The sequence below is a fragment of the Onychostruthus taczanowskii genome, unplaced genomic scaffold (assembly GCF_017590055.1).
Source record: "Onychostruthus taczanowskii isolate IOZ18803 unplaced genomic scaffold, ASM1759005v1 scaffold530, whole genome shotgun sequence".
Lineage (NCBI taxonomy): Eukaryota > Metazoa > Chordata > Aves > Passeriformes > Passeridae > Onychostruthus > Onychostruthus taczanowskii.
Window position 1 is genome coordinate 1 of NW_024502903.1, and position 11,486 is coordinate 11,486.

The 11,486-nt window shown below is 50.3% G+C and overlaps 1 protein-coding gene across 1 annotated transcript; it reads left to right on the plus strand.

The window, feature by feature from the left end:
- The first annotated feature begins 807 nt into the window (after window positions 1-807).
- On the plus strand, window positions 808-7,079 carry LOC121342491 (eukaryotic translation initiation factor 3 subunit C-like). The gene is made up of 4 exons (XM_041416983.1): window positions 808-954; window positions 2,891-2,978; window positions 4,698-4,860; window positions 6,731-7,079. The coding sequence occupies exons 2-4, from the start codon at window positions 2,892-2,894 to the stop codon at window positions 6,808-6,810; spliced, it is 330 nt and encodes a 109-aa protein (XP_041272917.1). The 5' UTR covers window positions 808-954; window position 2,891; the 3' UTR covers window positions 6,811-7,079.
- Window positions 7,080-11,486: the final 4,407 nt, after the last annotated feature.

The window sequence follows — 11,486 nt, forward strand, 5'->3', positions numbered from 1 at the left end:
TGGGGCCATTTTGGGTTATTTTGGGCCCATTTTAGGTTATTCTGGGGTTTTGGGGTGTGCCCAGGTGTGCCCGGTGAGGGAATTTGGGCCATTTTTCGGCCATTTTCAGCCATTTTTGGGCCATTTTTGCGCTATTTCAGCTTATTTTGGGGCCATTTTAGGTTATTTTTGGGCTGTTTTGGGGCCATTTTGGGTTATTTTGGGGCCGTTTTGGGGTGTGCCCAGGTGTGCCCAGGAGAGGGAATTTGGATTATTTTTGGGGCCATTTTCAGCCATTTTTGGGGCCATTTTCAACCATTTTTGGGCTATTTTTTGGCCATTTCGGCTTATTTGGGGGCCATTTTGGGTTATTTTGGGGCCATTTTTGGGTTACTTTGGGGTTATTTTGGGGTTTTGGGGCGTGTCCAGGTCTGCCCAGGTGAGGGAATTTGGGTCATTTTTGGGCCATTTTCAGCCATTTTTGGGCCATTTCAGCTTATTTTGGGGCCGTTTTGGGTTATTTTGGGGTTTTGGGGCATGCCAGGTGTGCCAGGTGTGGCCAGGTGAGGGAATTTGGGTCATTTTTGGGCCATTTTCAGCCATTTTTGGGGCCATTTTCCATTTTTGGGCCATTTTTTCAGCTTATTTTGGGGCCGTTTTGGGTTATTTTGGGGTTTTGGGGCGTGCCAGGTGTGCCCGGGTGAGGGAATTTGGGTCATTTTTGGGCCATTTTTGGGCCATTTTCAGCCATTTTTGGGCCATTTTTAGCCATTTTTGGGCTATTTTTTGGCCATTTCAGCTTATTTTGGGGCTATTTTGGGTTATTTTTGGGCTGTTTTGGGTTATTTTGGGGCCATTTTAGGTTATTTTGGGGCGTGCCCAGGTGTGAGCCCTGTGTCCCTCCCACAGGAAGATCCAGGAGGAGTCGCTCCGCACGTACCTGTTCACCTACAGCAGCGTCTACGACTCCATCAGGTGATTTTGGGGGAAAAACCTGAAAAAAGGGCAAATTCGGAGGTGAAAATTGTGAGTTTTTGAGGTAAAAAATTGGGAGTTTTGAGGTAAAAATTGGGAATTTTTGAGGTAAAAATCGGGAATTTTGAGGTAAAAATTGGAAATTTTTCAAGTAAAAAATTGCGGATTTTGAGGTAAAAATTGTGAATTTTTGAGGTAAAAAATGTACCTGAAAAAGGGGCAGATTCGGAGGTGAAAATAGGGAATTTTTGAGGTAAAAAATTGGGAGTTTTTGAGGTAAAAAATTGGGAATTTTTGAGGTAAAAATCAGGAATTTTGATGTAAAAATTGGAAATTTTTCAACTAAAAAATTGCAGATTTTGAGGTAAAAATTGTGAATTTTTGAGGTAAAAAATGTGGATTTTTGAGGTAAAAAACGTGGATTTTTGAAGTAAAAAATGTGGATTTTTGAAGTACAAGTGGTTAATTGTAAGGTAAAAAAATGGTGGATTTTGAGCTAGAAATGTGATTTTTGATGAAAAAGGTGAATTTTGAGGTAAAAAATTGTGAATTTTTGAGGTAAAAAATTGGGAATTTTGAGGTAAAAATAGGGAATTTGTCAACTAAAAAATTGCAGATTTTGAGGTAAAAAATGGGAATTTTTGAGGTAAAAATGATTAATTTGAGGTAAAAAATGGTGAATTTTGAGCTAGAAATGTGTGATTTTTTATAAAAAAGGGAGACTTTTGAGGGAAAAATTGGGAATTTTTGAGATTAAAAAATGTGGATTTTTGAGGTAAAAAAATGATTAATTGTAAGGTAAAAATGTGTTGAATTTTGAGAGAAAAATTGGGAATTTTCAGGTAAAGAACTGGGAATTTTTGAGGTAAAAATGTGGATTTTTGAGGTAAAAATTGGGAATTTTTGAGTTAAAAATGTGGATTTTTGAGGTAAAAATTGGGAATTTTTGAAGTAAAAAACGATTAATTGTAAGGCAAAAAAATGTGAATTTCGAGCTAAAAATGTGTGATTTTTGAAGAAAAAAGGGAGAATTTTGAGGTAAAAAATGTAAATTTTTAAGGTAAAAAATTGGGAATTTTAAGGCAGAATTTTGAGCTTAAAAGTTAAGAATTTTGAGGAAAAATTTGGTGAATTTTAAGATATAAAAGAACTGGGAATTTTTGAGGTAAAAATTGGGAATTTTTGAGGTAAAAAATGGGGATTTTTGAGGTAAAACTTGGGAATTTTTGAGGTAAAAAATGATTAATTGTAAGGCAAAAAACCATGAGTTTTGAATTAAAAATATGTGATTTTTGATTAAAAAAAGGTGAATTTTGAGGTAAAAAATGTGAATATTTGAGGTAAAAAATCAGGAATTTTAAGGTAAAAATTTCAATTTTGAGCTAAAAAGTTAAGAATTTTGAAGAAAAAATTGGTGAATTTTAAGATATAAAAACCAGCAAAATTTGAGGTAAAAATTGGGAATTTTTGAAGTAAAAAACGATTAATTGTAAGGCAAAAAAATGTGAATTTCGAGCTAAAAATGTGTGATTTTTGAAGAAAAAAGGGAGAATTTTGAGGTAAAAAATGTAAATTTTTAAGGTAAAAAATTGGGAATTTTAAGGCAGAATTTTGAGCTTAAAAGTTAAGAATTTTGAGGAAAAATTTGGTGAATTTTAAGATATAAAAACGGCAAAATTTGAGGTAAAAATTGATGAATTTTGAGCTGAAATTTTGGGATTTTTAAGGTAAAAAAGCACAAATTTTGAGATATAAAAACCATGGAATTTCATCCAGAAATTGTGAATTTTGCTGGAAAAACTGGGATATTTTAAAGTATAATTTTTTCGAATTAAAAAGCTAAAAAATGTTGAATTTGGAGGTAAAAAAATGTTGAATTTGGAGGTAAAAAAAATGCAAATTTTGGGTTAAAAATGATGGAATTTGGCTTCCCCAGCATGGAGACGCTGGCGGCCATGTTTGAGCTGGACCTGCCCACGGTGCACGGCATCATCAGCAAGATGATCATCAACGAGGAGCTGATGGTGAGGGACGGGGGACACCTGGGACAGGTGTGGTGGCACCTGGGGACAGGTGTGGTGGCACCTGGGGAATGATTTGGGGTCAGTTTGGGTGATTTTGGGTCAATTTGAGGCCACTTTGGGTCAATTTGGGGCAGTTTTGGGGTTACCTGTGGGACCAGGTGTGGCTTCACCTGGGGACAGGTGTGGTGGCACCTGGGACAGGTGTGGTGGCACCTGGGCACAGGTGTGGCCTCATCTGGGGGGTGGTTTGGGGTCAGTTTGGGTTATTTTGGGTCAATTTGGGGTCATTTTGGGTCAGTTTAGGGCAGTTTTGGGGTTACCTGTGGGGCCAGGTGTGGCTTCACCTGGGGACAGGTGTGGTGGCACCTGGGACAGGGGGGGTGGCACCTGGGGACAGGTGTGGCCTCCCCTGGGGGGTGGTTTGGGGTCAATTTCGGTGATTTTGGGTCAATTTGGGGCCATTTTGGGTCAGTTTAGGGCAGTTTTGGGGTTACCTGTGGGGCCAGGTGTGGCTTCACCTGGGGACAGGTGTGGTGGCACCTGGGACAGGTGTGGTGGCACCTGGGGACAGGTGTGGCCTCACCTGGGGGGTGGTTTGGGGTCAATTTGGGTGATTTTGGGTCAATTTGGGGCCATTTTGGGTCAGTTTAGGGCAGTTCTGGGGTTACCTGTGGGGTCAGGTGTGGCTTCACCTGGGGACAGGTGTGGTGGCACCTGGGACAGGTGTGGTGTCACCTGGGACAGGTGTGGTGTCACTTGGGACAGGGGTGGCCTCACCTAGGGGATGATTTGGGGTCAATTTGGGGCTATTTTAGGTCCATTTGGGGCTGTTTTGGGTTACCTGTGGGATCAGGGGGGACCTCACCTGGGGACAGGTGTGGTGGCACCTGGGACAGGTGTGGTGTCACCTGGGACACCTCACCTGGGGACAGGTGTGGTGGCCCCTGGGACAGGGGGATGATTTGGGGTCAATTTGGGGCTATTTTAGGTCAATTTGGGGCTGTTTTGGGTTACCTGTGGGATCAGGTGTGACCTCACCTGGGGACAGGTGTGGTGGCCCCTGGGACAGGGGTGGCCTCACCTAGGGGATGATTTGGGGTCAATTTGGGGCTATTTTAGGTCAATTTGGGGCTGTTTTGGGTTACCTGTGGGATCAGGTGTGATCTCACCTGGGGACAGGTGTGACCTCATCTGGGGGGTGATTTGGGGTCAATTTGGGTGATTTTAGGTCAATTTGGGGTCATTTTTGGTCAATTTAGGGCAGTTTTGGGGTTACCTGTGGGGCCAGGTGTGACCTCATCTGGGGGGTGATTTGGGGTCAGTTTGGATGATTTTAGGTCAATTTGGGGCCATTTTAGGTCAATTCGGGGCCATTTTGGGTTAATTTGGGGCAGTTTTGGGCTTACCTGTGGGGCCAGGTGTGGCTTCACCTGGGGGGTGATTTGGGGTCAGTTTGGATGATTTTAGGTCAATTTGGGTGATTCTTTTGGTCAATTTGGGGCTGTTTTGGGGTTACCTGTGCAGACAGGTGAGGGCGTGTCTCACCTGGCTACACTTCCAGCTACACTGGAGTGGGAGACCCCTTTTGGGGTGGTTTGGGGCCATTTTTGGGGTGGTTTGGGGCCATTTTGGGTGATTTGGGGCCATTTTGGGCAGGTTTCAGGTGGGTTTTTTTGGGTTACCTGCAGCACAGGTAAGCTCACCTGTGCACACCTTTAGGCCTCGCTGGACCAGCCCACGGCCACGGTGATGATGCACCGGACGGAGCCGACGGCCACGCAGAACCTGGCGCTGCAATTGGCCGAGAAGTTGGGCAACCTGGTGGAGAACAACGAGCGGGTGCTGGACCAGCGGCAGGGCGCCTACGGGGGCTACTTCAGAGGTGAGCACACCTGGACACACCTGAGGGACTCGGGGATACACCTGAGGGGGGTGGGACACACCTGAACACACCTGGGTTACTCAGGGACACACCTGGGGGAACGTGGAGGTGTCTGGGGTACACCTGGGATACACCTGGTCACACCTGGGGGACACCTGGGCACACCTGAGGGGGGTGGGATACACCTGGATACACATGGGGTTCTCAGGGACACATTTGGGGGAAGTGGGATAGAGCTGGGGCACACCTGGGATATACCTGGGCACACCTGAGGGACTCAGGGATACACCTGAGGGGGGGTGGGACACACCTGAACACACCTGGGGTTCTCAGGGACACACCTGGGGGAACGTGGAGGTGTCTGGGACACACCTGGGCACACGTGAGGGACTTGGGGACACACCTGAGGGGGGTGGGACACACCTGAACACACCTGGGTTTCTCAGGGACACACCTCGGGGAACATGGAGGTGTCAGGGATACACCTGGTATACACCTGGGCACACCTGAGGAACACCTGAGCACACCTGAGGGACTCGGGGATACACCTGAGGGGGGGTGGGACACACCTGAACACACCTGGGGTTCTCAGGGACACACCTCGGGGAACATGGAGGTGTCAGGGATACACCGGGGCACATCTGAGGGACACCTGGGCACACCTGGGCACACGTGAGGGACTTGGGGACACACCTGAGGGGGGTGGGACACGCCTGAACACACCTGGGTTAATCATGGACACACCTGGGGGAACGTGGAGGTGTCAGGGATACACCTGGGCACATCTGAGGGACACCTGGGCACACCTGGGCACACCTGAGGGACTCTCACACCTGGATACACCTGAAGAACTCGGGGATACACCTGAGGAGGGGTGGGACACACCTGAACACACCTGGGTTACTCAGGGACACACCTGGGATAAGTGGGATAGAGCTGGGGCACACCTGGGGATACCTGGGCACACCTGAGGAACACCTGGGCACACCTGAGGGACTCGGGGATACACCTGAGGGGGGTGGGACACACCTGAACGCACCTGGGTTACTCTGGGATACGCCTGGGGGAACGTGGAGGTGTCTGGGGTACACCTGGTCACACCTGGATACACCTGAGGTACTTGGGGACACACCTGAGGGGGGTGGGACACACCTGAACGCACCTGGGTTACTCAGGGACACACCTGGGATAAGTGGGATAGAGCTGGGGCACACCTGGGGATACCTGGGCACACCTGAGGAACACCTGGGCACACCTGAGGAACACGTGGGCACACCTGAGGGACTCGGGGACACACCTGAGGGGGGTGGGACACACCTGAACACACCTGGGTTACTCAGGGACACACCTGGGCGAACGTGGAGGTGTCAGGGGTACACCTGGAATATACCTGGGCAGATCTGAGGGATACCTTGGCACACCTGAGGGACTCGGGGATACACCTGAGGAGGGGGGGGACACACCTGAACACACCTGGGTTACTCAGGGACACACCTGGGCGAACGTGGAGGTGTCAGGGGTACACCTGGAATATACCTGGGCACATCTGAGGGATACCTTGGCACACCTGAGGGACTCGGGGATACACACCTGAGGAGGGGTGGGACACACCTGAACACACCTGGGTTTCTCAGGGACACACGTGGGGGAATGTGGAGGTGTCAGGGACACACCTGGGCACACCTGAGGTACTCGGGGACACACCTGAGGGGGGTGGGACACACCTGAACACACCTGGGGTTCTCAGGGACACACCTGGGGGAACATGGAGGTGTCAGGGATACACCTGGGATACACCTGGGCACACCTGAGGGACACCTGGGCACACCTGAGCCCCACCCCGCTCTCACCTGTCCGTGTCTCTCTCCAGACCAGAAAGATGGTGGATACCGCAAGGGCGACGGGTACCTGCGGCGCGGCGGCTTCCGGCAGGAGCGCAGCAACTACTGACCCGCACCTGGCCCAGAGAGACACACCTGGCCCACAGCGGGACCCTCACCTGCCCCAAAGAACCATAACCTGCCCCACAGACCCCTCACCTGCCCCATAGATCCCTCACCTGTTCTACAAATCCCTCACCTGGGCAAAGAGTCGTCACCTGCCCCGCAGAGGCCTCACCTGCCCCACAGACCCCTCACCTGCCCCATAGATCACTCGCCTGTTACATCGAGGGTCCTGCCGTCGGAAAGCAATAAATGAATTATTAAAGAGTGCGTTAACAAGGTGTTAATTGATGTGTTAATGAGGGGCGGGGCAGGGCCTGCCTCATAGATCGTCGCTCTGCTCCGTAAGTGACCCCAAATCTTCTCCCCTCACGTTTTCCCGCCCTTTTTCTCCCTTCACGTTTTCCCGCCTTTTTTCTCCCCTCACGTTTTCCCGCCTTTTTCTGCCATCATGGCTTCCCTTCACCCCATTTCCTTACGGTTTTTCTCATGATTTTTCTTCATTCCCTCTCCTCATGGCCGCCCTTTCTCTCATCTCCTTCATCCTCTCCTTTCATGGCTCCCACCATTTTTTCCTCTCAAGGATCGAGCTATTTTCTCCTTTTACAATTTCCTACCATTTCCTTCCCTCACGACTTCTCTTTTTCCTGTTCCCTCACAGTTTACTGCCATTTTGTTCCTTTGCAGTTTCCCGCCATTTTCTCCCCTCATGGCTGCCCCATGTCCTTGTTCCCTCATGGCTCCCACCATTTTGTCCACTCATGACTTCCTTTTCTTCATGTCCCCTCACAGTTTTCCGCCATTTTCTGCCTTCATGGCCGCCCCGTTTTCTTGTCCCTTCATGGCTTCCTTTCTTTGTGTCCCCTCATGGCTGCCCAGCCTCAGGGCTTCCTGTCATTTTTGTCCCCTCATTGTTTCCTTTCACCTTGTCTTCTTATGGCTGCTCCACCTCTTCCTCCCCTCATGGCCTCCCTCCGTTTTGTCCCCTCACGGTTTCCCACCATTTTGTCCCCCTCATGGTTTCCCTCCATTTTGTCCCCTCACGGTTTCCCACCATTTTGTCCCTTCACATTTTCCCTCCATATTTTCCCCCTCATGGCTTCCCTCCATTTTCTCCCCTCACAACTTCCCTCCATTTTGTCCCTTCACACTTTCCTGCCATTTTCTCCCCTCATGGTTTCCCTTCACCTTGTCCTCTCATGGCTGCTCCACCTCTTCCTCCCGTCACAGCTTCCTGCCATTTTCTCTCCTCACAGCTTCCCCCCATTTCGTCCCCCTCACGGTTTCCCGCCATTTTGTCCCCTCACACTTTCCTGCCAGTTTCTCCCCTCACAGTTTCCCTCCATTTTTTCCCCTCATACTTTCCTGCCATTTTCTCCCCTCACAGTTTCCCTCCATTTTTTCCCCTCATACTTTCCTGCCATTTTCTCCCCTCACAGTTTCCCTCCATTTTTTCCCCTCATACTTTCCTGCCATTTTCTCCCCTCACAGTTTCCCTCCATTTTTTCCCCTCATACTTTCCTGCCATTTTCTCCCCTCATGGTTTCCCTCCATTTTGTCCCCTCACATTTTCCCTCCATATTTTCTCCCTCATGGCTTGCCTCCATTTTCTCCCCTCATGGCTTCCCTCCATTTTGTCCCCTCATACTTTCCTGCCATTTTGTCCCCTCCCATTTTCCCTCCATATTTTCCCCCTCATGGCTTCCCTCCATTTTTTGCCCCTCACGGCTTCCCTCCATTTTGTCCCCTCATACTTTCCTGCCATTTTGTCCCCTCACAGCTTCCCTCCATTTTGTCCCTTCACACTTTCCTGCCATTTTCTCCCCTCATGGTTTCCCTTCACCTTGTCCTCTCATGGCTGCTCCACCTCTTCTTCCCGTCACAGCTTCCTGCCATTTTCTCCCCTCATGGTTTCCGTTCACCTTGTCCTCTCATGGCTGCTCCATCTCTTCCTCCCCTCACGGCCTCCTGCCATTTTCTCCCCTCACAACTTCCCTCCATTTTGTCCCCTCACAGTTTCCCTCCATTTTTTCCCCTTATGGCTTCCTGCCATTTTGTCCCCTCACGACTTGCCTCCATATTTTCTCCCTCATGGCTTGCCTCCATTTTCTCCCCTCGTGGCTTCCCTCCATTTTGTCCCCTTACGGTTTCCTGCCATTTTCTCCCCTCACGTCTTCCCTCTATTTTGTCCCCTCTGTGCGACCAACAGATTCTGCCCCATAACTCTTAATTTTAAAAAAAATACTTAAAATCCTTAAATAATTAATTATCCCTCATTAATTAATGGTATCCCCTCCCCTGCAACTTTCCCCAGAGATTCTGCCCCATTTTAAGAAAATTAATTAATGGACTGATAAAATTGTGAATTAATTAAATGGTTACTTAGTAATTTACAATTTATTAGTGAGCAGCAAGGGGGTGTCCCCTGCCCAATAATCTGCCCCATAACCTCCAGCACAACTCCCCATTTTGATAAAATGAACTAATTTAAAGATGAAAGCATGAATTAATTACTTTAAATTATTAATTAATTAATCAGCCCTGGTTAATGAGCAACAAGGGGATGCACCCTCCCCCATAACGGTGCCCCAAAAAACATTCAGCCATTAATTACTCATTAAAAAACCCCCTGGTTAATGAGTGACGAGGCTGGGGGAGGGGCGGCTTTGCCCCTCATTAATCCCTCACTAATTAACCCCGTTAATGAGTGACTCGAAGAGGAGGTTGGGGGATAAATTCATCCCTCCCCCACCTCCCTCAGGGTCCTCTTGGGGCCGCCATGGGGCAGGGGGGGTCCCTGTGGAGATCTATGGGGCAGGGGAGATCCTTGGGGGGATCTATGGGGCAGGGGAGATCCCTGGGGGGATTTATGGGGCAGGGGAGATCCTTGGGATTTATGGGGGGATCTATGGGGCAGGGGAGGTCCCTATGGAGATCTATGGGGCAGAGGAGATCTATGGGGCAGGGGAGGTCCCTGGGGGGATTTATGCGGGGATCTATGGGGCAGGGGGTGTCCTTGGGGGGATTTATGGGGGAATCTGTGGGGGAGGGGAGATCCTTGGGGGGATTTATGGGGGGATCTATGGGGCAGAGGAGGTCCCTGGTGGGATCTATGGGGGGATCTATGGGGCAGGGGAGGCCCTTGGGGGCATTTATGGGAGGATCTATGGGGCAGGGGAGGTCCCTGGTGGGATCTGTGGGGCAGGGGCGCTCTGTGGGTCGATCTATGGGGCAGGCAGAGACCAAAGGTTGGAGGGGGTCCCTGTGGAGATCTATGGGGCAGGGAGGCTCTGTGGGGCAGGAGAAGCCTGGGGGTAAATCCGTGGGGCAGGAGGGGTCTCTGGGGGGATCTATGGGGCAGGAGGGGTCAGAAGATGGGGAGGGGTCGCCATTGCAGGAGCAGGTGCAGGAGCAGGTGAGGGATGGCCGAGCCCTGGCGGCCCTGGGATGGTGGGAGCTGCTCCGGGGCCTGCTGGTGTTCGCCCTCTGCTCCCACCCCCGGCTGCAGCAGGACCCTGAGGCGGTGAGACCCCCTCCCCAAAAATGGGGACCCCACCCCAATTAAAGACCCCTGACCCATAGAGACCTCCCCCCCCATAACCACATAGAGGCACCCTCAGGGCTTCCCACCATTTCCTGCCCTCACAAACTGCCCCATAAGTGACCTCCAAACCCCTTCCTTGCCCCATAATCCTCCCCAGCCCCATAAGTGACCCTAAAATCTCCAAACCCACCAATAATCTCTGCCCCATAACCTGCTCCCAAACCCCATAAGTGAACCCCAAAACTCGCCCCTGTTCCTCACAGTCATGGCGGGTCCTGGGCTGCGTCCCTCTGGAGCAGCTGTGGGGGCAATGTGGGGCATCCTTCATGGCTCCCCTTGTCTTTTTTCCTTAGGGATCAGGTCTTTTTGTCCTTTCAGGGCTTCCTTTCTTCCTGTCCCCTCACTGTTTCCCGTCATTTTCTTCCTTCATATTTTCCCGCCATTTCCTCCCCTCACTGTTTCCCGCCCTTTTCTCCCCTCACCCTCCCCCTCCATTTCCTCCCCTCACTGTTTCCCGCCCTTTTCTCCCCTCACACTCCCCCTCCATTTCCTCCCCTCACATTTGCCCACCATTTTCTCCCCTCAGTTTCCCTCCACTTTCTCCCCTCACACTTTCGCACCATTTTCTCTCCTCACACTTTCCCTCAATTTCCTCCCCCACACTCCCCCATTTCCTCCCCTCACTTTCCGCCATTTCCCTCCCTCACACTCACCCTCCATTTTCTCCCCTCACACTTTCCCACCATTTCCTCCCCCTCACTGTTTCCTGCCCTTTTTTCCCTCACATTTCCCCTTCATTTCCTCCCTTCACACTCCCCCATCATTTTCTTCCCTCAGTTTCTCACCATTTTCTCCCCTCACACTTTCTCCCCTTTTTCCCCTCACACTCCCTGGCCATTTTCTTCTCTCACACTTTCCTGTCTTTTTTCCCCTCACACTTTCCCCCCTTTTTCTCCTCACACTTTCTCCCCTTTTTCCCCTCACACTCCCCGGCCATTTTCTCCCCTCACACTTTCCCGCCATTTCTCCCCTCACACTTTCCTGCCCTTTTTCCCTTCACACCTCCCCACCATTTTCTCCCCTCACACTCCCCCCCCACTTTCTCCCCCCACCCTTTCCCCCCCTTTTTCCCCCCACCC